Raw genomic sequence first — 27,281 nt, forward strand, 5'->3', positions numbered from 1 at the left:
TCCAAATATATAATATTATATATGAATATATTTTATATCAAAATATAAATTTAATAGTCGTTAACAAGGTGGGGGGGGCGGGGTTAAGGAGGAGTTTAATTAAGCGGAGCCACGTAGAAGCTGCTGATGGGTTTTCTGGACGATTAATGGGTGGCCCCGAGGTGGCCCCGACCATCCTTGGTGACGTGGCCATCACCAGCAGGGCCGGGGGCTGGTGGCGGGGGGGACACAGGGGACGTGGGATGAGCCCCTTTTCCCAACATCACTCTGGGTTTTGGCTTGGGGGGGGTGAGGGTTTGCCGGGAATCGGCGATGGGAGGGAGGTGCCGGTGAAGGCTCAACGTCCCGAATGAAACCAAGAGGTTCTCAGTGCGAGATGAGGGACCTCAACCAGGAGCCCCGGCGATGGTGGGGCTGGGACCTGGAGCTGGTGGGAGGGGGGAGTGGAGGACCCCAAGAGATGGTTTTAACGGCGTCCATGACTTAAGGTCACTCTTCAGTATCTTCATCAACGACGTAGATGGTGGCATCAAGTGCTCCCTCGGCCAGTTTGGAGATGACACCAAGCTGAGTGGTGGGGTTGAGCCACCTGAGGGACCTGGACAAGGTGGAGAAGTGGGGCCCGTGTGAACCTCCTGAGGTTCAACCAGGCCAAGTGCAGGAGCCTGCACCTGTGGGGGGGGGCAACACCCCCCAGTATCCATAACAGGCTGGGGGATGAAGGGATGGAGACTGGAGAAGGACTTGGGGACACTGGTGGGTGACAAATGGGCCATGAGCCAGCGATGTGCGGTCGCAGCCCAGGAAACCAGTCATCTCCTGGGCCGCATCCAAAGAAGCAACCTGGTCTAGTTGAAGATGTCCCTGCTCGTGGTGGGGGGGTGTTGGACTAGATGACCTTCAAAGGTCCCTTCCAACCCAAAACCTTCTGTGGCGCTATGGATGGGGGCTTTGAGGAACCTGATCTAGTTCAAGATGTCCCTGCTCATGGCTGACGGGGCGGGGGGGGGTGGGGTTGGACTAGGTGGTCTTCAAAGGTATCTTCCAACCCAAACTCTTCTCTGAGTCGATGACTCCAGCACGTGGAAAAGGATGGCCACCAGATTTGGGGGGGGGGTCACCTGGTGCTGGACATCTCCCAAGCCCCCTCCTTTGGGGTGGCTTCAGCCCCCCTCCTCCCAGAGTACCCAAAAACCATCGGGGAAGCCCTTTGAAGACATCAGGGATGGAGGGAAAAGTAGACGATCCCGATTCCCTGAGTTTGGTTTTAACCAAAAAACGTCCGTTGAGTGGTCGGGACAGCGAGCAGCTTCTGGCCACCTGTTCTTCTCCAGGAACCCTTTTTTCCTCTCTTTTGCACCAATATTAAATAGAAAAAACACATTTTTTTATCTCCTGGACCGTTCTCACCAGCGTGACGGGTTCGGGATGTTCCAGGATGCCCAACTCTGGTGGCACAAAAGCCACACCAATGGCAGGACCGGTGCTGGCATCATGGTTTCAAAGCTACCAAAGGAGAGAAGGTCCCAGATGATGGAATTTTTTTACTCAGTTTGCCCGTTTTTAGGCTCTTGGGAAGAATTTATGGGGCTCCCAGCATCTTCTGGGGTGATCCAGAAGGTACCACCAGGTCTCCGGGGTTCTTGGATGTGGAGCATCTCCCTTGGGATGAACCCGTTGGCAGCTCGGGGGTGCTCCAAGGGTTGAGGGTGCCATCTCCTTGTTGAAGAACAGCAGGAGGAGAGGTCGGCTGATGCGGAGAGGGATGAGGGTGGGAAGCGGTGGCATCAGGAGGAGAGGATGGATGGTGTAGGGGGGGGGTGACAGCAGAAGCGATGGCTGGGGGGGTGACAAATCAACCCCGAGAGCCGGAGGATGGAGCCGAGGAGGCTCCAAGGCTCCACGTTACGTGGGTACAAGGACGTGGCTTCTCCAAGGTCTGAGGCTCTTGGAGAGTGGGTTGAGTTATGGGGTCACCACCTGCAAGGTCTTGGCGGGGGGGGGGGGGACACACACCTTGTCCTCCTCAAATCATCCATCCCATCCCCCCCGCCACCTCCAGGAGTGGCGATGGAGCAGCACAGCATCCCGGGGTGGGGGGGGGGACCCTGACACCCTCCTGGAGCCGGGATGAGTTTCACCCCCTTGGCAGGGGACAGGTCCCCCCTGTGACCCCCACCATGACCCCCCACCTGACACCCTCCCCCCCCCGCTCTCTGTTTTCTCTTCTAGGGGTGGCAATTAGCACTTACGCCAAGTACTGCTACAACAAGCTGCAGAAGGCAGCGCTGACGGGAGCCAAGAAGGTACGGGCCAACCCTTGGGCACAGCGGTGGCCGGGACCACCCGAGGGGCTTCTGAGATTTGGGGATGGGGTCTGGAGGAGGAGGAGGAGGAGGAGGAGGAGGAATGAAGCTGGAGAGCTCTTGGAACAACGCCGTGGGTCGTTCCAGACTCATGATGAGGATGCTCCGGGCATCTCCAGCGTGGTTTGCCCGTCACTGCATTCCTTCTGGGGACCTTCTGGGGACCTTCTGTGCACCTTCTGAGGACCCTCTAAGGTCCACCAGGTCCTTTCCAAACCTACCCAGCACCAAGGGCTTAAAGAAATGACCCTGGGAGGAAAAACGTTCCAAGGGTTGGAAAGGAGCCTCCAAGCAGATCCCATCTCCCCAGCTTTCAGGGTGGGGGTGGAGGGGGTGCCCCGCCAGCCCCCCCAACTCCTCCAAGGTCACCGTCACCGGGGCAGCTCGCCGAGACGGATCCATCCCTGGGGACACCGCTGCCGTCAGGGTGGCAGCTGATTAATAAAACACCCCAGATAAGGATTAATACACAGCTCGGGGTGATCTTCATGGCCCCACCACCACCGTGGCTGCCTCAGTTTCCCCTTTTTCCTTTCATGGGGATAGAGAGGAGATGGTGGGACCCCTTCTTGGTCGATGGCAGCTTGGCTCCTCCCGGTGACATCTGCCGAGACACGGCCTGGCAGTGGGAGGGGACATGTCACCCACCGGGCTCACCCAGGGGCTCATTGATGGCCGCATCCTGCTGCACACGTCCACCTCTTCTCCATCCCACCACGTATGTCTGCTCCATCCATCACCTCTTCTGCGTCCCACCTCGCACACATCCACTGTGTCCACCCCTTCTACGTCCCACCACGAACACGTCCACTACGTCCATCTCCTCTTCTGCATCCCACCACACGCGCGTCCACTACGTCCATCTCCTGCTTCCCACCATACACGTCTGGTGTCCATCTCCTCTTCTGCATCCCACCACACACACGTCCACTGCAACCATCTCCTCTTCTGCATCCCACCACGCACGCGTCCACTGCCTCCATCTCCTGCTTCCCACCATACACGTCTGGTGTCCATCTCTTCTTCTGCATCCCACCACGCACACGTCCACTGCAACCATCTCCTCTTCTGCATCCCACCATGCACGTGTGCTGTGTCCATCTCCTCTTCTACATCCCACCATGCACGTCTACTGCATCCATCTCTTCTTCTCCATCCCACCATGAACACGTCCGCTGCCTCCATCTCCTCTTCCACACCCCACTATGCATGTCCACTGCAACCATCTCCTCTTCTGCATCCCACCACGCACGCATCCACTGCAACCATCTCCTCTTCCACATCCCACCATGCACATCTACTGCGTCCATCTCCTCTTCTCCATCCCACCACGCACGTCTGCTCCATCCATCACCTCTTGTGCGTCCCACCTCGCACACATCCACTGTGTCCACCCCTTCTGTGTCCCACCACGAACACATTCGCTGCTTCCATCTCTTCTTCCACATCCCACCATGCACATGTCCACTATGTCCGTCTCTTCTTCTGCATCCCACCACACACGTGTCCACTGCAACCATCTCCTCTTCTGCATCCCATTACGCACGTGTGCTGTGTCCATCTCCTCTTCCACATCCCACCATGCACGTCTACTGCGTCCATCTCCCCCATCCCACCACACACATCTGCTCCATCTGTCACATCTTCTGCGTCCCACCACGCACACATCCACTGTGTCCATCCCTTCTATGTCCCACCACGAACACGTTTGCTGCCTCCATCTCTTCTTCCACATCCCACCACGCACATGTCCACTATGTCCGTCTCTTCTTCTGCATCCCACCACGCACACGTCCACTGCAACCATCTCCTCTTCTCCATCCCACCACGCACGTCTGCTCCATCCATCGCCTCTTCTGCGTCCCTACACGGCTCATTGGTGTAGATGCTCCAGCGTGGCCATGGCCCCACGGCAGAGCGTGGGGGTCCTACCAGGCACCATGGGGAGAGTCCCAAGGGCTGGATTTGCTTTGGAGTCCAGTTGGTTGGTGGAGGTTTCAGAGCCGACCTTCTGGTGCGTGGCGCCGCTGGAGAGCTTGGTCAGGTTGGCTTGAGTTCATCCATGGTTCCATCCTCTGTCCCCATCACATGATGGACTTGGGCTCTGGACGCATCATAACCAGACCTGGAGCTCGACCGTGGGGCGCTGGCGTTGAGAAGGACCCCATATGCCCATCCCGTCTGCGGGGACACCAGTCACGGCTCCTGATGACACCGGTGGCCTCTCTTGTCTCTTCTTCAGGGCCTGAAGAAGCCGAACATCGAGGAGATTCGCCACGCCAAGAACGCCGTCTTCAACCCTTCCATGTTCGGCAGCTCGCTGCAGGACATCATCAACATGCAGAAGGAGCGATACCCCGACCGGCAGCTGCCCTGGGTGCAAACCCGCCTCTCCGAGGAGGTCCTGGCGCTCAACGGGGACCAGACCGAGGGCATCTTCAGGTAAAGCCACCTACGGCTGAGGGGACCACCCCCAGGATGGCGGCAACCTGGACCTTCTCACGGAGGAAGCCATGAGTCACCTCGTTACGTGGCAGCTGTCCCCTTCCCCGTGTCCCCATGGGTGCCTTTCTCCTCCCGTGGGGCAGAGGGCAGCCCCCCAATTTCTCCTTGCTCCAAGGCCACGGGGATTTCTCCATGGCAGGGTCATGACCATTCTGTGATGCCCACCATCGCTGGGGTCTGCCCCACATCACAGCAGGATGCCGCATCCCTATGGGGCAGCAACCAGGTCCCCAAATGGCTCCATCTCCAGCTGATGTCCCCTTTTGGCTCTCCTTGAGCCCCACGTGCACCCATGGGGGACCCCAAAAGCCGTGAGGGGTGTTAGGCAGGTGGGTCCCCATCTCTTGCTTGGGGACCGACGTCTCTTCCCCGTGCAGAGTCCCCGGTGACATCGACGAGGTCAACGCGCTCAAGCTGCAGGTGGACCAGTGGAAGATCCCCACCGGCTTGGAGGACCCCCACGTTCCCGGTAGGACCCCGGGGGCGCTGCGTGGGGTACAGAATCGGGCCCTCCACGCTTTCCCCTCCTCGCCGGCCAAGTCTCACATCTCCCCATCTTCTCGCCCCACTTTCCCAGCCTCCCTGCTGAAGCTCTGGTACCGGGAGCTGGAGGAACCGCTGATCCCTCACGAGTTTTACGAGCAGTGCATCACCCACTACGAGAACCCCGAGGCGGCCATCGCCGTCGTCCACTCTCTGCCCAGGATCAACAAAATGGTGCTGTGCTACCTCATCCGCTTCCTACAGGTACGGAAAGGACCTCAGCGGGTTCCCCCCCGCCCCCCCCCCCCCGCCCCCCGGGGTCACCTTCCAGCCTGGTTGCCTCTCTGGAGGTGGCGTTGGGTTCCCCCAAGTCGATGTGGGGTTACCCACGTGGTGACCTCCATCTTGTCCAAGAACTAGGAGGTTCATGTGGTCCCCCCAAGTTGATGTGGGGTTACCCACGTGGTGACCTCCATCTCATCCAAGAACTAGGAGGTTCGTGTACTCCCCCCAAGTCGATGTGGGGTTACCCACGTGGTGACCTCCATCTTGTCCAAGAACTAGGAGGTCCATGTGGTCCCCCCAAGTCGATGTGGGGTTACCCACGTGGTGAACTCCATCTCATCTGAGAAGTAGGAGGTCCGTGTACTCCCCCCAAGTCAATGTGGGGTTACCCACGTGGTGACCTCCATCCCATCCGAGAACGAGGAGGTCTGTGTCATCCCCCCAAGTCAATGTGGGGTTACCACATGGTGACCTCCATCTCGTCCAAGAACTAGGAGGTCCATGTGGTCCCCCCAAGTCGATGTGGGGTTACCCACGTGGTGACCTCCATCTTGTCCAAGAACTAGGAGGTCCGTGTGGTCCCCCCAAGTCGATGTGGGTTTACCCACGTGGTGACCTCCATCCCATCCGAGAACGAGGAGGTCTGTGTCATCCCCCCAAGTCAATGTGGGGTTACCACATGGTGACCTCCATCTTGTCCAAGAACTAGGAAGTCTGTGTACTCCCCCCAAGTCGATGTGGGGTTACCCAGGTGGTGACCCCCATCCCATCCGAGAACGAGGAGGTCCATGTGGTCCCCCCCAAGTCAATGTGGGGTTACCTACGTGGTGACCCCCATCTCATCCAAGAACTAGGAGGTCCATGTGGTCCCCCCAAGTCGATGTGGGGTTACCCACGTGGTGACCCCCATCCCGTCCGAGAACGAGGAGGTCCGTGTGGTGTGTCCCCCAACCCCCGTCTCCTCCCACTCCGTCACCGCCGCCTTCCTCCTCACCTCCAGGTGTTCGTGCAGCCGGCCAACGTGGCCGTCACCAAGATGGACGTCAATAACCTGGCCATGGTGATGGCCCCCAACTGCCTGCGCTGCCAGTCGGACGACCCGCGGATCATCTTCGAGAACACCCGCAAGGAGATGTCCTTCATCCGGGTGCTCATCCAGCACCTCGACACCAGCTTCATGGAGGGCGTCCTATAGCAGCCGCCAACCGAGTGTCCCCCCCCCGCCGCCGCCCCCCGCCACCGGCCACCACGAGCCCCCCCTCCCACCCCACTCGGCCGAGGAGCACAAGCCGGACCCCGCCGAAGGAGGGTGCTGGGTGGCACCCGCCCCCCCCCCCAGACCCCCCGCAGCACCCTGCCCCTTTCCGTCCCCACCTACGGCGGGACACGGGACCGTTCCCCACGCCCCGTCCCGATCCTCCGGCCATCTCACTGCCCACCTCTTCGCCAGCCGGTGGGGTCGGCCACTTTTGGGGGTCCCCGGGGATGACGGCACCCATGGAGCATCCCGGCTCCGTGGAGACGGGGTGGCATTTCCAGCCCGGGTGTCCGGCGTTGGCCGCGGGGACTTGGGGGAGCAGGTGACAGCGTGGGGGACGGGGGAGGCTGGGCAGGGCTTGGGGGGGGGCGGTCGAAGCCGGGGGTGGTCCCACCACATCTCCGGTGGGGTTGGTTCTGTGACTGAGAGCAGAGCCGTGGGGCAGCCGTGGGGCAGGGCAGCGCCTCGGGAGGCGGGAGAAGCCACCGGTTCCAAGCTGAGGAGGTATCGAGAACCTGGAGAACGTGGCCCGTCGGGGCGTGACCAGTGTCCCAGTGCCAGGAGAGTCCCAACCCGCGGGGGGAGGAGACTGCGGGCACGACCCGGGTGCGTCTCAAGGGGGAGTTGGGTGCACCCAGCGGTGGGTGCTGTTGGCGGGGGGGGAGAGTCCCGTTGGGTGGCTCATTGCGGCTGGTTGTCCATCCTGGGGCGGGGGGGGCTGGAGGAGCTGGGCAGGCAGGTCGCTACCCGTGCGCGTCAAGGCCCATCCATGGCAGCACACCGGCCCCATCTCACCACACGTTGGCACCACCGGGTCCCAAAGGACCTGTCTCAGCACCCGTCACGTCTACTTGGTGCTGCTGGCCCCACCACAGGACCCATCGTCTGCTCCTGGTCCTGCCCAACCCATCTTGGCACCCGTAATCTCTGCTTGGTCTTCCTGGACCCATCTCGGTGTCCATCATCTCCTCCTCCTGCTTCTGATGGACCCATCTTGGCACCCATCATCTTCTCCTGGTTCTCCTGGACCTATCTTGGTATCCATCATCTCCTTCCGCTCCTGCTGGACCCATCTTGATGCCCACCATCTCTGCTTTACCCTGCTGGATGTATCTTGGCATCTGTCATGTCCTTCTTGTCCTCCTGGACCCACTTTGGAGTCCATCATCTCCTGCTGGTTCTTGGCACCCATCATCTCCTCCTGGTTCTCCTGCACCCACCTTGGTGCCCACCATCTCCACTTAGCCCAGCTGGACCCATCTTGGCATCCATCATCTCCTGGTCCTGCCCAACCCATCTGGGTGTCCGTCATCTCCTCCTGGTTCTCTTGCCATCTTGGTGCCCACCATCTCCACTTGGCCCGGCTGGACCCATCTTGGCACCCATCATTTCCTGGTCCTGCCCAACCCATCTGGGTGTCCGTCATCTCCTCCTGGTTCTCTTGCCATCTTGGTGCCCACCATCTCCACTTGGCCCGGCTGGACCCATCTTGGCACCCATCATCTCCTGGTCCTGCCCAACCCATCTTGGTGTCCATCATCTCCTCCTTGTTCTCCTGCACCCACCTTGGTGCTCATCATCTCTGCTTGGCCCAGATGGACCCATCGTGGCACCCAGCATCACCCTGGTCCTGCCCAACCCATCTGGGTGTCCGTCATCTCCTCCTGGTTCTCCTGCACCCACCTTGGTGCTCGTCATCTCCACTTGGCCCAGCTGGACCCATCTGGGCACCCAGCATCACCCTGGTTCTCCTGCGCCCACCTTGGTGCCCAACATCTCCTCCTGCTCCTGTCCAACCCATCTTGCTGCCCATCATCTCTTGGTCCTGCCCAACCCATCTTGGTGCCCATCATCACCCTGGTCCTGCCCAACCCATCTTGCTGCCCATCATCTCCACTTGGCCCAGCTGGACCCATCTTGGTGTCCATCATCTCCTGGTCCTGCCCAACCTATCTGGGTGTCCGTCATCTCCTCCTGGTTCTCTTGCCATCTTGGTGCTCATCATCTCCACTTGGCCCAGCTAGACCCATCTTGGTGTCCATCATCTCCTGGTTCTCCTGCACCCATCTTGGTGCCCACCATCTCCGCTTGGCCCAGCTGGACCCATCTTGGTGTCCATCATCTCCTGGTTCTCCTGCACCCATCTTGGTGCCCACCATCTCCGCTTGGCCCAGGTGGACCCATCTTGGTGCCCATCATCACCCTGGTTCTCCTGCGCCCATCTTGGTGCCCACCATCTCCGCTTGGCCCAGGTGGACCCATCTTGGTGCCCATCATCAACCTGGTTCTCCTGCGCCCATCTTGGTGCCCACCATCTCCGCTTGGCCCAGCTGGACCCATCTTGGTGTCCATCATCTCCTGGTTCTCCTGCGCCCATCTTGGTGCCCACCATCTCCGCTTGGCCCAGGTGGACCCATCTTGGTGCCCATCATCACCCTGGTTCTCCTGCGCCCATCTTGGTGCCCACCATCTCTGCTTGGCCCAGGTGGACCCATCTTGGTGCCCATCATCAACCTGGTTCTCCTGCGCCCATCTTGGTGCCCACCATCTCCGCTTGGCCCAGCTGGACCCATCTTGGTGTCCATCATCTCCTGGGTCTCCTGCACCCACCTTGGTGCCCATCATCTCCGCTTGGCCCAGGTGGACCCATCTTGGTGCCCATCATCACCCTGGTTCTCCTGCGCCCATCTTGGTGCCCACCATCTCTGCTTGGCCCAGGTGGACCCATCTTGGTGTCCATCATCTCCTGGGTCTCCTGCACCCACCTTGGTGCCCATCATCTCCGCTTGGCCCAGGTGGACCCATCTTGGTGTCCATCATCACCCTGGTTCTCCTGCGCCCATCTTGGTGCCCACCATCTCCGCTTGGCCCAGCTGGACCCATCTTGGTGTCCATCATCACCCTGGTTCTCCTGCGCCCATCTTGGTGCCCACCATCTCTGCTTGGCCCAGGTGGACCCATCTTGGTGTCCATCATCTCCTGGGTCTCCTGCACCCACCTTGGTGCCCATCATCTCCGCTTGGCCCAGGTGGACCCATCTTGGTGCCCATCATCACTCTGGTTCTCCTGCACCCATCTTGGTGCCCACCATCTCCGCTTGGCCCAGGTGGACCCATCTTGGTGTCCATCATCACCCTGGTTCTCCTGCGCCCATCTTGGTGCCCACCATCTCTGCTTGGCCCAGGTGGACCCATCTTGGTGTCCATCATCACCCTGGTTCTCCTGCGCCCATCTTGGTGCCCACCATCTCCGCTTGGCCCAGGTGGACCCATCTTGGTGTCCATCATCACCCTGGTTCTCCTGCCCCCACCTTGGTGCCCCCCATCTCCTCCTGCCCAACCCACCTTGGCACCCATCATCTCCTGCTCCTCCTGGACCCACCTTGGCACCCTCATGGCCACCCCCTCCCTCCCCCCAACCCCCACCCACCCCCCCCCCTCCCCGCAGGAGCCCAAGGTCCCCCCCCACCCCCCACCGGGGCAGCGGGAGGTGCCCCCCAACCCCCGCCCCCCCCCACCATGGCCACCCCCAAGTGCCTTCGGCTCCTCCCAGGGCGACCACGGGGGACACCCGAGGGGCACCCACTGGGTGGGGGGGGATGGGGGGGGGGTATCGGGGGGCGGGTGACCCCCACCCCGGGAGGGGGGGGACACCCACCGCGGGGGGGGGGGGGGGGTGGGGGGGCACCCATCAGAGTATATAGATCTATAAAGAGAGATATTAATTAGAGCCCCCCCCCCCCCCCCAGTTTTCAAGCCAGATGCTATTTTCTTGGGGGGGGGGGGCAAAAAAGGGGGTGGGGGGGGTGTCCCCAAAGTGGGGGGGGGGGGGACCCCGAGGGGACCCAGCGCTACCTCCCAGCTCTGCTCACTGCCAGGTGGGGGGGGGGGACACAGCGAGGGGGGGGGGGAACGACGACACAGCGGGGGGGCGTCCATCCATCCCCCCCCCCCCCCCCCCAATTTCCATTTAATTCATATTCCCCCCCCCCCGCCCCCCCCTCCAGGTTTTATATATATTAATTTTTTTATTTTTTTTCCCTTTTTTTTTTTTTTTTCCGGTTGGGGTTTTTTTTTTTTTGGGGCTCTCTCCCCCCCCTCCCCCCCCCCCCCCTCTTTTTTTTTTCTTTTTTCTTTTTTTTTTCTTTTTGGTTTTTTTTTGAAGGCTCGAGGTTTTATTTATTATTAAAAATGAGAAAACTATGAAAAAAATAATAATTAAAATTAATAATAATAATAATAATAATAATAAAAGTAATAAAATTTAAAAAAAAAAAAAAAGGACAAAAAAAAAAAAAAAGGGACAAAAACAACACGCTCTCCCCCCCCTCCCCGGGACCCTCCCCCCGAGCGCTGAGTTGGGGGGGGGGGGGGGGGGAGCAGGATCCGGCTGCCCCCCCCCAGCCCCCCCTCCCAGGGGGTGGGGGGATGGTTTTGGGGGAGGGGGTGTCCCGTGGGACTCTGTAATTTTGGGGGGGGGGGGGGTGAGGGGGGGGGGCGGGGGGCGTGGATGTATAGAGGCGTCTTAACCCCCCCCCCCAACCCCCCCCCCCCCAACTCCCCCCCCCGCCGTCGTGTGAATAAAGCTACGTATGGAGAGAGCCTGCTCGCTGCCCGTTCACTCTGGAGCGGATCAAGGGCTGGGAGGATTATTTTTTTTGGCGGGGGGGGGGGCACAAAGGACCTATAGGGGCTATAGGGGTGGCGGCGAGGACCCGGCTGCACCCCAACGAGGTGGGGAGGGGTGGGGGGGGGCGGTGTGCGGGGCCATATAGAGGCCTACGTAAGATGTATAGGGGGCTAGAGGAGCCCCCCCCCCCCCAACTTACAGACTCTATAGGGGCCTATGTAAGATGTATAGGGGGCTAGAGGAGCCCCCCCGACGTCATACAGCCCCTATAGGGGTCTATAGGGTCACCCCCCCAGCACACAGGATGTATAGGGACACCCTCCCCATGCCATACAGCCCCTATAGGGGTCTACAGGGTCACCCCCCCCATGCCATGCAGCCCCTATAGGGGTCTATAGGGTCACCCCCCCAGCACACAGGATGTATAGGGACACCCCCCCATGCCATACAGCCCCTATAGGGGTCTATAGGGACACCCCCCCATGCCATACAGCCCCTATAGGGGTCTATAGGGTCACCCCCCCAGTACATAGGATGTATAGGGACACCCCCCCATGCCATACAGCCCCTATAGGGGTCTGTAGGGTCACCCCCCCAGCACACAGGATGTATAGGGACACCCCCCCATGCCATACAGCCCCTATAGGGGTCTATAGGGTCACCCCCCCCCAGCACACAGGATGTACAGGGACACCCCCCCATGCCATACAGCCCCTATAGGGGTCTATAGGGTCACCCCCCCATGCCATACAGCCCCTATAGGGGTCTATAGGGTCACCCCCCCAGCACATAGGATGTATAGGGACACCCCCCCATGCCATACAGCCCCTATAGGGGTCTACAGGGTCACCCCCCCCCAGCACGCAGGATGTATAGGGACACCCCCCCCATGCCATACAGCCCCTATAGGGGTCTATAGGGTCACCCCCCCCCAGCACGCAGGATGCATAGGGACACCCCCCCATGCCACACAGCCCCTATAGGGGTCTATAGGGTCACCCCCCCAGTACATAGGATGTATAGGGACACCCCCCCATGCCATACAGCCCCTATAGGGGTCTATAGGGTCACCCCCCCCCAGCACACAGGATGTATAGGGACACCCTCCCCATGCCATACAGCCCCTATAGGGGTCTATAGGGTCACCCCCCCATGCCATACAGCCCCTATAGGGGTCTATAGGGTCACCCCCCCAGCACACAGGATGTATAGGGACACCCCCCCCATGCCATACAGCCCCTATAGGGGTCTATAGGGTCACCCTCCCAACACGCAGGATGTATAGGGACACCCCCCCATGCCATACAGCCCCTGTAGGGGTCTATAGGGTCACCCCCCCAGTACATAGGATGTATAGGGACACCCCCCCATGCCATACAGCCCCTATAGGGGTCTATAGGGTCACCCCCCCAGCACACAGGATGTATAGGGACACCCCCCCATGCCATACAGCCCCTATAGGGGTCTATAGGGTCACCCCCCCAGCACGCAGGATGTATAGGGACACCCCCCCATGCCATACAGCCCCTATAGGGGTCTATAGGGTCACCCCCCCAGCACGCAGGATGTATAGGGACACCCCCCCATGCCATACAGCCCCTATAGGGGTCTATAGGGTTGTAGGTACATAAAGCGACCCAGGGATGTATATAGGGGTATATAAGTGCCCCCCAGGGGTACATAAAGCGACCCAGGGATGTATATAGGGTGCCCAGGGTGCGTAGAGGGTTTCTATAGGGGAGCCCAGGGGGGGTGCACAGGGAGGGCACGGGCGTATATAGGGCTGTAGGGGTGTCTATAGGGTGCACAGGGGGTGTATAGGGGGTCTGAGTGTCTATAGGCGTGGGGGGGGTGTCTATAGGGGTGTAAGGGGTGTGTATAGGGGCGCACGGGATGTATGGGCGTCGATAGAGGTGGGTGGGCGTCTATAGGGGTGGGTGGGTGTCTATAGGGTGCATAGGGGTGCACATGGGTGTCTGTAGGGGTGGGTGGGTATCTATAGGGGCACAGGGGTCTATATAGGGGTGTGGGCGTGCCTATAAGGGTGGATGGGTGCGTATAGGGGTGCATGGGTGTTTATGGGGTGCTGGTGCCTATAGGGGATCTGAGTGTCTATAGGGGTGTATATACGGGCACACGGTGGGTATGGGCGTCTATAGAGGTGGGTGGATGTCTATAGGGGTGCGTATAGGGGCTGTTGGGTGCCTATAGGGGGGTATGGGCATCCATAGGGGTGAATGGGTGTCTATAGGGGTGCGGGTGTCTATAGGGGTGTGTATAGGGGCTGTTGGGTGCCTATAGAGGGGTATGGGCATCCATAGGGTTGAATGGGTGTCTATAGGGGTGTATATACGGGCACACAGTGGGTACGGGCCTCTATAGAGATGGGTGGGTGTCTATAGGGGTGCGTATAGGGGCTGTGAGGTGCCTATAGGGGGGTATGGGCATCCATAGGGGTGAATGGGTGTCTATAAGGGTGCGGGTGCCTATAGGGGTGCAGGTGTCTAGAGGGGCTATAAGTGTCTGGGGGGGGGGGGCAGAGGTGGCTATAGGGGTTCTGAGTGTCTATAGGGGGACAGGGGTGTCTATAGGGGCCGTGAGTGCCTATAAGGGGGCAGGGGTGTCTATAGTGGTGCACGGCTGTCTATAGGGGGTGTGGGTGTCTATGGGGGGGGCAGAGATGTCTATAAGGGGACAGGGTTGTCTATAGGGGCTGTGGGTGCCCACAGGGGGGCAGAGGAGTCTATAGGAGCTATGAGCGTCTATAGGGTGTGTGAGTGCCTATAGGGGGGCCGGGGTGTCTAGAGGAGCTATGAGTGTCCATAGGGGGGCAGGGGTGTCTATAGGGTCTATGAGTGCCTACAGGGGAGCAGAGATATCTATAGGGGCTCAGAGAGTCTATAGGGGGTGTGGGTACCTATAGTGGTGCATGGCTGTCTATAGGGGCTATGAGTGTCCCTAGGGAGGAAGGGGTGTCTATAGGGGTTCTGAGTGTCTATAGGGGGCCAGGGGTGTCTATAGGGGCCATAAGTGCCTATAAGGGGGCAGGGGTGTCTATAGTGGTGCACGGCTGTCTATAGGGGGCCAGGGGTGTATATAGGGACTACAAGTGTCTGTAGCGGTAGCGGTATCTATAGGGGCTATAGGTGTCTATAGGGGGTGTGGGTGTCTACAGGGGGCCAGGGGTGTATATAGGGACTACGAGTGTCCATAGCGGTATCTATAGGGGCTATAGGTGTCTATAGGGGGTGTGGGTGTCTATAAGGGGGCAGAGATGTCTATAGGGGCTATGAGTGCCTCTAGGGAGGCAGGGTTGTCTATGGGGGGGGGGGGGCGGGGTGTCTATAAGGGTTATGAGTGTCTATAGGGGAGCAACGGTGTCTATAGAGGCTATGAGTGTCCGTAGTGGTGCATGGGTGGCTACAGGGGCTCAGGGGTGTCTATAGGGGCTATGAGTGCCTGGGGGGGGGGGGGGACAGAGCTATCTATAGGGGGTGTGGGTGTCGATAGGGGCCATGAGTGTCTCTAGGGGCCGTGTCTATAGGGGGTGTGGATGCCTATAGGGGCTATGAGTGTCTCTAGGGGGTGGGGGTGTCTCTAGGGGCCTTGTCTATAGGGGGTGGGGGTGTCTATAGGGGCCAGGAGTGTCTATAGGGGCTGTGTCTATAGGGGCCAGGAGTGTCTCTAGGGGGTGGAGGCATCTATAGGGGCCGCGAGTGTCTCTAGGGGCTGGAGGCGTCTATAGGGGCTATGAGTGTCCGTAAGGGGGCAGGGGTGCCTATAGGGGGTGTGGGTGCCTATAGGGGGTGTGGGTGCCTATAGGGCCCGTGTCTATAGGGGGTGTGGGTGCCTATAGGGGGTGTATCTATAGGGCCCGTGTCTATAGGGGGTGTGGGTGCCTATAGGGGGTGTGGGTATCTATAGGGACTGTGTCTATAGGGGGTGTGGATGCCTATAGGGGGTGTGGGTGCCTATAGGGCCCGTGTCTATAGGGGGTGTGGGTGCCTATAGGGGCCATGTCTATAGGGGGTGTGGGTGCCTATAGGGCCCGTGGGTGCCTATAGGGCCCGTGTCTATAGGGGGTGTGGGTGCCTATAGGGGCCATGTCTATAGGGGGTGTGGGTGCCTATAGGGCCCGTGGGTGCCTATAGGGCCCGTGTCTATAGGGGGTGTGGGTGCCTATAGGGGCCATGTCTATAGGGGGTGTGGGTGCCTATAGGGCCCGTGGGTGCCTATAGGGCCCGTGTCTATAGGGGGTGTGGGTGCCTATAGGGGGTGTGAGTATCTATAGGGCCCGTGTCTATAGGGGGTGTGGGTGCCTATAGGGGCCGTGGGTGCCTATAGGGGGTGTGAGTATCTATAGGGCCCGTGTCTCTATAGGGGGTGTGGGTATCTATAGGGCCCGTGTCTATAGGGGGTGTGGGTGCCTATAGGGGGTGTGAGTATCTATAGGGCCCGTGTCTATAGGGGGTGTGGGTGCCTATAGGGGCCATGTCTATAGGGGGTGTGGGTGCCTATAGGGCCCGTGGGTGCCTATAGGGCCCATGTCTATAGGGGGTGTGGGTGCCTATAGGGGCCATGTCTATAGGGGGTGTGGGTGCCTATAGGGCCCGTGGGTGCCTATAGGGCCCGTGTCTCTATAGGGGGTGTGGGTGCCTATAGGGGGTGTGAGTATCTATAGGGCCCGTGTCTATAGGGGGTGTGGGTGCCTATAGGGGGTGTGAGTATCTATAGGGCCCGTGTCTATAGGGGGTGTGGGTGCCTATAGGGGCCATGTCTATAGGGGGTGTGGGTGCCTATAGGGGGTGTGAGTATCTATAGGGCCCGTGTCTATAGGGGGTGTGGGTGCCTATAGGGGCCGTGTCTATAGGGGCCGTGGGTGCCTATAGGGGGTGTGAGTATCTATAGGGCCCGTGTCTCTATAGGGGGTGTGGGTGCCTACAGGGGGTGTGGGTATCTATAGGGCCCGTGTCTCTATAGGGGGTGTGGGTGCCTACAGGGGGTGTGGGTATCTATAGGGCCCGTGTCTCTATAGGGGGTGTGGGTGCCTAAAGGGGGTGTGGGTATCTATAGGGCCCGTGTCTATAGGGGGTGTGGGTGCCTATAGGGGGTGTGAGTATCTGTAGGGCCTGTGTCTCTATAGGGGGTGTGGGTGCCTATAGGGCCCGTGTCTCTACAGGGGGTGTGGGTGCCTATAGGGCCCGTGTCTATAGGGGCTCCCCGGGGCCGGGACAGGCCCCGCCCGGAAGGGTGCAACGGCCGGACCGGCCCGGGCCGCTTCCGGGGCTGTTTCCGGGCCCCTTTTCCCGGTCCCGTCCCCGTCCCCGTCCCGTTCCCGGTCCCTTCCTCGTTCCCGTTCCCGGGATGCGGCTGCCGCCGTCGCTGCGGTTCCGCCTGGGCTCCGGGACGCTGGGGGCGGCGGGAGCCGGGCCCGGTGCCGTTCCCGAGGCCGGTGCCGTTGCCGGTGCCCGGTACCGGCAGGGGCAGAGCCCGACGCCCCGCACCCGCGAGTATTTTTACTACATCGACCACCAGGGACAGGTACCGGGAGCGGGGGGGGACACCGGGGGGGGGGGACACCGGGGGGGACGGGGACACCGGGGGGGGGGATACGGGGGGGGGGGATACCGGGGCGGGGGGGGCGGACACCGGGATCAGGGAACGGGGCGGCCTTGTGGGGAGGGGGAGGACCGGATCCCGGAGAGATCCCAGCTGGACCCTGGGCAGAGCCCAAAGGGATCCCGAAAAGACCCTGGATGGAGTCGGGACAGAGCCCGGACGGATCCCACAGGGACCCCCGACGGATCCCAGGTGGATCCTGGACAGATCCCAGACAGATCCCAGTCAGACCCCCAAAAAAAACCCTGGATGGACTCAGGACAGATCCCAGACAGATCCCGCAGGGACTCAAGACGTGGATCCCTGGTGGATCCCAGACAGACCCTGGATGGATCCCAGAAAGATCCTAGACAGATCCCAGTCACAGCCCAGCCAGATCCCAGTCAGACTCCAGCCAGATCCCAGATAAATCCCACACAGACCCCCCAAAATCTTGGACAGACTCAGGACAGATCCCGGAGAGACCCCAAACAGGTCCCAGATGGATCCCGGACAGAGCCCAGGCAGATCCCAAATAGATCCCACATGGGCCCAAGACAGATCCCAGACAAATCCCAAACCAATCCAAGACAGATCCCACAGACTGATCCCGGGCAGGACCCAGACAGATCCAAAAAAAAACCCTAGATGGGCTCAGGATAGATCCCAGATAGATCCCAAACAGACCCCAGACGGATCCCGGACAGATCCTGGACAGATCCCACAGGGATCCAAGAAGGATCACAAAAAGACCTTAAATGGACCCAGGACAGCCCCTGGACTGATCCCAGTCAGAGCCAGGATAGATCCCGGACAGACCCTGGATGGATCCCAAAGGATGCCGGACAGACCCTGGATGGATCCTGGGCAGATCCCAGATGGATCCCCAAAGGATTCCAGACAGATCCTGGACAGATCCCACATGGATCCAAGAAGACCTTAAATGGACCCAGGACAGCCCCTGGACTGATCCCGGTTGGAGCTGGGATAGATCCCGGACAGATCCTGGGTGGATCCCAAAGGATCCCGGAGCAGAACCTGGATGGATCCCAAAGGATCCTGGAAGGGTCCCCAAAGGATCCCAGATCAGATCCTGGGTGGGTCCCCAAAGGATCCCAGAGCGATTCCCAAAGGATCCCAGATCAGACCCTAAGCGGATCCCAAAGGATCATGGACCAGACCCTGGTTGGATCCCGGGCAGATCCTGGCCCTGCCAGAAGCTTTGGGATTTTGAGGCTTTTTCCCCACTTTTCCACAGCTTTTCCTGGACGACACCAAAGTCAAGAATTTCATCACCTGCTTCAAAGGTACCGGGATCCCCAAAATCCCCCAAAATCCCACAAATTCCCCCCAAAATCCCCCCAAATTCCCCCACCTCGCCGGCACGGCTCCTGCTCATCATCCTTAATTGGGGGCCCGTCTTTAATTGGGAGCCGATCCTTAATTGGGGTCTCATCCTTAATCAGGAGCCGATCCTTAACTGGGATCTCATCCTTAATCGGGAGCTGATCCTTAATTGGTGCCCAGTCCTTAATTGGGAGCGGATCCTTCATTTTGGTCTCATCCCTAATCAGGGTCCGATCCTTAATGGGGGTCTCACCCTTAATCGAAAGACGATCCTTAATTGGGGTCTCATCCTTAATTAGGAGCCGATCCTTAATTGGATCTCATCCTTAATCGGGAGCCGATCCTTAATTGGATCTCATCCTTAATCGGAAGCCGATCCTTAATTGGGAGCTGATCCTTAATTGGGATATCATCTTTAATGGGGGCCAAATCCTTAATTGGGAAGGGATCCTTAATTGGGGTCTCCTCCTTAATTGGGATCCCATCATTAATTGGGGTCTCCTCCTTAATCAGGATCCGACCCTTAATTGGGGTCTCTTCCTTAATCAGGATCTCATCCTTAATCAGGATCTAATCCTTAATTGGTCTCTCATCCTTAATCAGGATCCGATCCTTAATGAAGGTCTCTTCCTTAATGAGGATCTGATCCTTAATTGGGATCCCATCATTAATTGGAGTCCAGTCCCTAATTGGGATCCCATCATTAATTGGGATCTCCTCCTTAATCAGGATCCCACCCTTAATGGGGGTCTCTTCCTTAATCAGGATCTAATCCTTAATTAGGGTCTAATCCTTAATCAGGATCTAATCCTTAACTGGGCTCTCATCCTTAATCAGGAGCCGATCCTTAATTGGGATCTCATCCTTAATTGGAGTCCAGTCCTTAATTGGGAGCGGATCCTTAATTGGGGTCTCCTCCTTAATCAGGATCTGATCCTTAATTGGGAGCTGATCCTAAATTAGGGTCTAATCCTTAATCAGGATCCAGTCCTTAATCAGGATTTCATCCTTAATCAGGATCTAATCCTTAATTGGGCTCTCATCCTTAATCAGGATCCGATCCTTAATGAAGGTCTCTTCCTTAATGAGGATCTGATCCTTAATTGGGATCTCATCCTTAATTGGAGTCTAGTCCTTAATTGGGATCCCATCATTAATTGGGGTCTCCTCCTTAATCGGGATCCCATCATTAATTGGGGTCTCCTCCTTAATCAGGATCCGACCCTTAATGGGGGTCTCTTCCTTAATCAGGATCTGATCCTTAATCGGGAGCTGATCCTTAATTAGGCTCTAATCCTTAATCAGGATCTAATCCTTAATTGGGCTCTCATCCTTAATCAGGAGCCGATCCTTAATTGGGATCTCATCCTTAATTGGAGTCCAGTCCTTAACTGGGAGCGGATCCTTAATTGGGGTCTCCTCCTTAATTGGGATCCCATCATTAATTGGGATCTCCTCCTTAATCGGGATCCGACCCTTAATGGGGGTCTCATCCTTAAATCAGGATCCAATCCTTAATTGGGATAATTGGGATCTCATCCTTAATTGGGGGTGCTGAGCCCTCGGACATCCCCCCCACCAAAGCAGCTGCGGGGCGCAATTTGCGTATTAATTACCTCCTTAATTAAGCACCTCCTGCTATTAATAACTCCCAGTCGCGCTTCCCGGCATGACTTCTTCCCAAATCCGATTCCTCCTTCCCCGCCCCACCCCGGATGGAATCCCCGTTTTAACGAATCACTCCCCTCCCCGCGGCTAATTAACGCTTGGCGGGGGGGGGGGGGGGGGGATTGGCGTTAATTACCGGGAAGTAACGAACTTGATATCCGTCCGTCCGTCTGTCCAGACGTCGCCTTCCTGGCTTTCTTCTTCAAACGCTTGGAGCCGAACCGGAGCGGGCGTTACGAAGCGGAATTCCCTTTCCTCTCGCCCTGCGGCCGGGAACGGAATTTCTTGCGGTGCGAAGATCGTCCTATCGTTTTTACTCAAATCCTGCCGGATTCCGGACACCACGGATGGCTCCTCTCCTACTGCGGTGGCGGCGAACGTTTGGCCGTCCCGTTCCAACCGGAAAATTTAATGATGTCGCCGGAAAACGGGCGGCTTTATCACCCGGCGCCGGCTAAAACGGGAGGCGTGGGGTTGGTGCGTTCGGCGTTGGCGTCGGAATGGAGTCCCGGCTTCCAATTCGGCCGAGGGCCGGAACAGCCCCCCACTCATTTTTTTTGGGAAGGGCGACGTTATCGGCTCACCGAGGAATTGCTGCCGTTGCTGCGGGGCGGAGGAGAGGGGGAAGAGCCGGCTGGCCCCGTCACCCCCCCGCAGGGATGAGTTGGGGGGACACCCCCCCCCCCAAAAAAACTGTCCCTGTCGCCCCCACGCTGAGCTAAAGACCCCCCCCTGCCGTCCCCGTCACCCCGCGCCAGACCCAAATTGGGGATCCCCCCGGCTGTCCCCGGCACCGACGGGATGGAACTGAACGAGGGACCCCCCCAAAACCGTCCCCGTCACCCCCACGCTGAGCTAAAGACCCCCCCCCGGCTGTCCCCATCACCCCGTGACAGACCCAAATTGGGGACCCCCCCCCGGCTGTCCCCGTCACCGACAGGACGGGGCCGAGCTGGGGACCCCCCCAGCCATCCTCACACCAGGGCTCAGCTGGGGACCCCAAAACTGTCCCCGTCACCCCCACGCTGAGCTAAAGACCCCCCCCTGCCGTCCCCGTCACCCCGCGCCAGACCCAAATTGGGGACCCCCCCCCGGCTGTCCCCGTCACCGACAGGACGGGGCCGAGCTGGGGACCCCCCCAAGCCGTCCCCATCACCCCCGAAGCGATGGGACAGGGTCGATTTGGGGACACACACACATCCCCACCCCCCCCCCACCCCCAAGCCGTCCCCGTCACCCCCCCACCGCGTGGGTGCCGCCGCCGTGGGGGGCAACGGGGGGGGGGGGGGGACAACGACAGACCCCCATTAATTTGTGGAATAATAAAAAAAAAAAAAAAAAAAAAAGAGCTTTATCTCGCGGCCGAGCTGTTCGGGAGGCGCCGGGCACCCCCCGGGGACGTGGGGTACGGGGGCGGGGGGGGGCAGGGGGATTTGGGGCAGGGGGTCGGGGGGGGGGGGCAGGTATTTCTCAAGCGGTTTCCCAGCGTTAATTAACGAACGAGTGCCTTTAACGAGCGCCCCAAGCTGGGGGCCGCCGCGGGTGCCGCAAAAAAGCGGCGGGGGGACGAGGAGGAAACGCGAAATTTGGGGAAGGAGGGGGGTTTTTTGGCGGGGGGGGGAGGGGGGGGTTGTGGGGGGGGGCGGGGGGGTGGCTACAAGGCGAAGTAGTCGAGGGCACCGTGCCGGCAGAGGCTGGCGGTCCAGACGGCGTCGGCTCTGCCGGAACTCGTCAGCATCCGACCCAATTCGGCGGCGACGGCGGCGAAACGTTCCTCGTCCAACGCGTCCTGGAAAAGCCAAGCGGAAGGCGGCCGGGGCGGCTCCAGGTTGTAACAATCCACGGGATAAGGATAGACGACCAAGCGTAAATCCGGAAGAAGGAGGGTTTTCCGTAACAAGGTCTTGAGTCCCGGCGTGGAAAGGGGGTTGCCGAAAAGTCCCAGGCATCGGAGACGGGAGCAACGGCAGAGGGCGGGCAGAAGAGATTCCAGACAAGCGTCCGTCAGCCGGCATTCCATGAGATCCAGGTGGAGGAGAGAAGCCGAAGTCTCTTCCAGGAGATGTTGGAGGGGTTGGAGAAGGTTCTCGGAGAAATCGTGGCCGCTCAAATCCAATTTTTTCAGCGCCGGAGCGTGGAAGCTTTGGGAAAGGAAGGCGAGGTCGCCGGGAAGGAGATAGCAGAAGGCCAACTCCAAGCTTTCCAGGGGAGCCTGCAGGTCTCTGCCGGAGACAGGGTTGGGGGGGGAGGAAAAATGAGCCGTGAGCCCCCCACCCCCGGCAAAGCCATCACCCTGTGGGGTGGGAGTTGCCGGAGCTCAGCACAGACGCGGAGGTGTCGGAGCGGGGGCCGGAGGAGGCCCCGGAGATGCCGGGAGGGCTGGAGCCCCTCTGCTGGGAGGACAGGCTGAGAGAGCTGGGGGGGTTCAGCCTGGAGAAGAGAAGGCTCCGCGGAGACCTTCCAGCCCCTTCCAGGCCCTCAAGGGGCTCCGGGAAAACTGGGAAGGGACTCTGGAGCAGGGAGGGGAGCCACGGGACGAGGGGGAAGTGGTTTAAACTGGAAAAGGGGAGATTTCGATGAGATCTTGGGAAGAAATTCTTGGCTGCGAGGGTGGCGAGGGACTGGAACGGGTTGCCCAGAGAAGCGGGAGTTGCCCCATCCCTGGAAATATTCCAGGTCAGGTTGGCCGGGGCTCGGAGCGAGCTGGGCTGGTGGAAGATGTCCCTGCTCAGGGCAGGGGGTTTGGATTCGATGGGCTTTAAAGCTCCCTTCCCACCCAAACCGTTCCCCGATTCCACGTATTCAATCTTTAAATAACACGGCGGGGATGATTCCCGTATTCCCAAAGGAACCGCGATGAACCCAGCCGTGTCCCAACCTCTCCCCAACGTGACCTAGAACCCATCCAGTCGTGGCGTTCCCTCCCCAGCCCCCCGGCCAAAGGCACGAAAAAAGCAGGTTGGGGACCTGCTCCGCCGAAACCCAACTTACCCCAGAAGTTGCCTCAGTTTCCCGGAAAGCCTGGAAGATCCCAAATTGAGCTCCTTGAGGCGGGGCAGCCTTCCCAGCTGGGCGGCGAGGCACCGGAGGCCGGCTTCCGTCCCCGCCGTCCATCGCCGCACGTTGACGTTGCTGTAGGGCAACTTGAGGCTGAGGAGGTCGGCGAACCTGGCGAGGTGGGGCAGAACGACGCAGAGCCCCGGCAAGCCCAAGTTGTTGAAGCGAAGATCCACCCGTCGCACGCCGGCGGGTTCCAGCGATTCCAATAAACTCACGGTGCCGGCGACGGAAAGTTCCTCGGCGTGGAAATCCCGGCATTTGAGGCGGAAAAGGCCGGCGGTTCGCAAGGCGTCCCGTAGGACGCCGAAGGAGGTGGCGTTGACGAAGAGATCGGCGCGGACCTCCACGCCGAAGGGTTGCGGGGCGGCCGAAAGGCCGGAAGGACCTTTATGCCGCTTGGAGGAACGTTTCAGGCATTCGTTTTGGTGTTTGGAGACCTCGAGGCAGGCTTTGGCCAACGCCACCGTGCCGGACCAAAGGCTCATCCACTCCGGACCGCGGTCGGTGTCATCGTCATGGAGTCCCGTCATGTCCAGCACCCGCAGGCGGCACCGGTTTTCGCTGGGAGAAGATGAGAAATAGGTGAATAAACGAGCGGGGAAATCAAGGAACCGAAAGAACGCCGTGGCCGGCTCCCGGGAGAGTCGCGGCCACCCGGTGGCTTGCGGTCCCGCTTTCCCTTTGCCCGGTGTCAACTCACGGCTTCCTCCGGAGCTCACGGCCCCAGGAGGAGCATGGTCACCTCCATCTCCAGGGAGCGGGGTGGAGAGGAACCTCATGATGTTCAACAAGTCGTTGGATCCTCCACCTCAGGAGGAATAACCCCCCCGGGAACCAGTAGAGGTTTGGGGTTGACCTGCTGGAAACCAGCTCTGCAGAGGGGCAACCTGGTGGACAACCAAGTTGTCCACGGGCCAGCAACGTGCCCTTGTGGCCGACGCGGCCAACGATCTCCTGGGGGGCGTTAAGAAGACCGCGGCCAGTAGGTGGAGGGAGGTTCATCCTCCCCGCTCCGCTCTGCCCTGGTGGGGCCACAGCTGGAGAACTGGGACCGGTGCCGGGCTCCCCAGTTCAAGAAGGACAAGGAACTGGTGGAGAGAGTCCAGCGGAGGCTCCGAGGATGATGAGGGCCGGGAAGTGTCTCGCTGCTGAGGAAGGGCTGAGCGCCCTGGGGCTGTTCAGCCTGGAGAAGAGGAGGCTGAGAGAGGACCTCATGAAGAGGACGGGACCAGATTCTTCTCAGCGGTGGCCGGCGACGGGACATGGGGCAACGGGCACAAAGCGGGACACGGGAAATTCCATCTCAAGGCGAGGAAAAACGGCGTCACTGGGAGGGTGACGGAAAGGGTGCGGAGTCTCCTGCTCTGGAGACCTTCCAAACCCACCTGGACGGGTCCAACCTGCTCTGGGTGACCCTGTTTTGGGCAACGGGCTTGGACCGGCTGATCTCCAAAGGTCCCTTCCAACCCCCCACCACCCCCACCATCCTGGGATTTCTGTGATCTCCCATCATCCCGGCGGAATTCGGCATCCCGACGCCCACCTCCCATCCCGAGAAGGTTCCTCCAACGCCCGGCGGAGATGCGCCACCACGGCGAGGATGACAGCCTGGACGCACAACTTGGTGGCTTTCTCTCCGAGGGAACGGTGACGACGGCAGCAGTGGCCCAAAAGCCGTCGGAAACTGAGGACGGGGAAAGGCCAGGTCCCCACCAGGTCCCGCAACGCCAACGTCCGTTCGTCCAGGAAGGCGGCTCGGAAAAGGACGGGAAAGAGCTGGGGGGGGACGAGGTCCAAGGCCCGGCGGGTGGCGGGACGGTGGCTCACCAAGCGGCGGGCGCAGAGGAAGAGGAGGGAGTGCATGGCGCCCGGGGGCTGCTGGAGGAAGGGGGGGGCGGGGGGGGGGACAGGACGGACACAGGAGGGTGGGGGGGTGGCGGTGAGGGTCCCAGTGCTTCACCCCCAGCCCCCCCCCCCCCCCCCCAACCGCCCCCCCCGGCCTGCCCCACATTGCCGAGGGTAGAATGCAGCCCTGCGGAAGCCCTAGCTCAGCGTCCCCCCCCCGCTCAGTGCCCCATAGAACATTAATCCGCCCCCCCCTCCCCCCCCCCGGCACCATGGTCACATCCCTAACCAGCCCCCCCACCACCACCACCGCCGGCACAGGGACCCCTCACAACCCGCCCTAACCCAGCCCCCCCATCACAAGGACCCCCCCAATCATGGGGGACCCCCTCTAACCCACCCCCCTGTCACAGGGACCCCCCCCAGCACCCCTAACCCAGACCCCCCCATCACAGGGGACCCCCTCTAACCCACCCCCCCATCACAGGGACCCCCCCCAGCACCCCTAACCCAGACCCCCCCATCACGGGGGACCCCCTCTAACCCACCCCCCCATCACAGGGACCCCCCCCAGCACCCCTAACCCAGACCCCCCCATCACAGGGGACCCCCTCTAACCCACCCCCCCATCACAGGGACCCCCCCGACACCCCTAACCCAGACCCCCCCATCACGGGGGAGCCCCTCTAACCCACCCCCCCACCACAGGGACCCCCCCGACACCCCTAACCCAGACCCCCCCATCACGGGGGACCCCCTCTAACCCACCCCCCCATCACAGGGACCCCCCCATCACGGGGGACCCCCTCTAACCCACCCCCCTGTCACAGGAACCCCCCCCGACACCCCTAACCCAGACCCCCCCATCACGGGGGACCCACTCTAACCCACCCCCCTGTCACAGGAACCCCCCCCGACACCCCTAACCCAGACCCCCCCATCATGGGGGACCCACTCTAACCCACCCCCCTGTCACAGGAACCCCCCCCAGCACCCCTAACCCAGACCCCCCCATCACGGGAGCCCCCCTCTAACCCACCCCCCCATCACAGGAACCCCCCCCAGCACCCCTAACCCAGACCCCCCCATCACGGGGGACCCCCTCTAACCCACCCCCCTGTCACAGGAACCCCCCCGACACCCCTAACCCAGACCCCCCCACCACGGGGGACCCCCTCTAACCCACCCCCCCATCACAATGACCCCCCCCAGCACCCTTAATCCGGCCCCCCCATCACAGGGAACCCGCCGGCCCCCCCATCACAGGGACTCCCACACACACCCCCTAACCCAGCCCCCCCCCCCCCCGCCCAGGGACCCCCCCCCGCCCCAGGCCACCCTAACCTGGCCCCCTTGTGACAGGGACCCCCCCCCAGGCCCCCCTAACCCAGCCCCCCATCACAAGGACCCCCCCCCCAACACCCCTAACCCACCTCCCCATCACAGGGACCCTCACTGGCCCCCCTAAACCACCCCCCCTGTCACAGGCACCCCCCCAGCACCCCTAACCCAGCCCCCCCCATCGCGGGGACCCCCCTCTAACCCACCCCCCCTGTCACAGGGACCCCCCCGACTCCCCTAAACCACCCTCCACAACACAGGGACCCCCCCCACAGCAGCACCCCTAACCCGCCCCCCCCATCACAGGGAACCCCTCGCCCCCCCCCCAACCCACCCCCCCATCACAGGACCCCCCAGGCCCCCCTCTAACCCAGCCCCCCCACCACAGGGACCCCCCCAGGCCCCCCTAACCAGGTCCCCTCATCACAAGAGCCACCCCCAGCACCCCTAACCCCCCCCCCCATCACAGGGACCCCCCCTGACCCCCCTAAACCACCACCCCCATCACAGGGACACCCCCCCAGCACCCCTAAACCGGCCCCCCCGCCACAGGGAACTCCGCGACCCCCCCCTAACCCGGACCCCCCCCATCACAGGGACCCCCACACACAGGGACCCACACACACAGGACCCCCCCCATCCCCCAACATGGCGGCCCCCCCGGCCCCGCCCACTCACGGCGCTCCCGCAGCCCCCCACTCTCCGCCGGGCCCCGCCGCCGCCCCGCCGCCGCTTCCGGGCGTGCGCGCTGACGCACCGTCCCCCCCGAGCCAATCAGCGAGCGAGACCCACAGGAGGAGGCGGGCTCAGCGCCGCTTCTCCCCCTTCCATTGGTTTCTACCGCTGTCCGTCGCCGCTCCCTCCTTTCCCATTGGCTGAGGCGCGGCGGGAGCGGG

General features: G+C 60.8%; 3 protein-coding genes across 9 annotated transcripts in view; 2 read left to right on the forward strand and 1 right to left on the reverse strand.

Annotated features, from left to right (window-relative positions):
* The window catches only part of ARHGAP39 (Rho GTPase activating protein 39), a 166,438-nt gene extending 155,885 nt beyond the window's left edge, over nt 1–10,553 (forward strand). For all 6 annotated transcript variants that reach the window (XM_074578027.1, XM_074578031.1, XM_074578026.1 and 3 more), the window contains 5 exons: nt 2,233–2,306; nt 4,609–4,808; nt 5,249–5,340; nt 5,449–5,618; nt 6,640–10,553. In XM_074578027.1, the coding sequence (XP_074434128.1) occupies nt 2,233–2,306; nt 4,609–4,808; nt 5,249–5,340; nt 5,449–5,618; nt 6,640–6,834 (731 nt within the window). In that variant the 3' untranslated portion in view covers nt 6,835–10,553. The remainder of the gene's footprint in view (nt 1–2,232; nt 2,307–4,608; nt 4,809–5,248; nt 5,341–5,448; nt 5,619–6,639) is intronic.
* A 6,237-nt stretch (nt 10,554–16,790) lies between these two features.
* C2H8orf82 (chromosome 2 C8orf82 homolog) lies at nt 16,791–21,332 on the forward strand. Its single transcript, XM_074578034.1, has 3 exons — nt 16,791–17,067; nt 18,383–18,431; nt 20,318–21,332. Exons 1-3 carry the CDS (start codon nt 16,891–16,893, stop codon nt 20,800–20,802), a joined length of 711 nt encoding a protein of 236 aa, XP_074434135.1. The 5' UTR covers nt 16,791–16,890; the 3' UTR covers nt 20,803–21,332.
* A 138-nt stretch (nt 21,333–21,470) lies between these two features.
* Nucleotides 21,471–27,141, reverse strand: LRRC14 (leucine rich repeat containing 14). Of its 2 annotated transcripts, none has more exons than XM_074578033.1 (4): nt 27,064–27,141; nt 24,743–25,077; nt 23,131–23,760; nt 21,471–22,361 (listed from the first exon to the last, which is right to left on the reverse strand). In XM_074578033.1, the coding sequence occupies exons 2-4, from the start codon at nt 25,060–25,062 to the stop codon at nt 21,794–21,796; spliced, it is 1,518 nt and encodes a 505-aa protein (XP_074434134.1). In that variant the 5' UTR covers nt 25,063–25,077; nt 27,064–27,141; the 3' UTR covers nt 21,471–21,793. The 2 variants fall into 2 exon arrangements, with proteins under 2 accessions (XP_074434134.1, XP_074434133.1); XM_074578032.1 differs by having other exon boundaries at nt 24,743–25,074; nt 27,064–27,134.
* Between the last annotated feature and the right edge of the window lie 140 nt (nt 27,142–27,281).

Source organism: Larus michahellis, chromosome 2 (assembly GCF_964199755.1).
Source record: "Larus michahellis chromosome 2, bLarMic1.1, whole genome shotgun sequence".
Classification (NCBI taxonomy): Eukaryota; Metazoa; Chordata; class Aves; order Charadriiformes; family Laridae; genus Larus; species Larus michahellis.

Coding starts and splice junctions, on each gene's coding strand:
- C2H8orf82 (XM_074578034.1), top strand. CDS start 16,891: ATGCGGCTGCCGCCGTCGCTGCGGTTCCGCCTGGGCTCCGGGACGCTG. Junction 17,068..18,382: donor ACATCGACCACCAGGGACAG/GTACCGGGAGCG, acceptor ACTTTTCCACAG/CTTTTCCTGGACGACACCAA. Junction 18,432..20,317: donor TTTCATCACCTGCTTCAAAG/GTACCGGGATCC, acceptor CCGTCTGTCCAG/ACGTCGCCTTCCTGGCTTTC.
- LRRC14 (XM_074578033.1), bottom strand. CDS start 25,062: ATGCACTCCCTCCTCTTCCTCTGCGCCCGCCGCTTGGTGAGCCACCGT. Junction 23,761..24,742: donor GAACCTTCTCGGGATGGGAG/GTGGGCGTCGGG, acceptor ATCTTCTCCCAG/CGAAAACCGGTGCCGCCTGC. Junction 22,362..23,130: donor AAACTGAGGCAACTTCTGGG/GTAAGTTGGGTT, acceptor TGTCTCCGGCAG/AGACCTGCAGGCTCCCCTGG.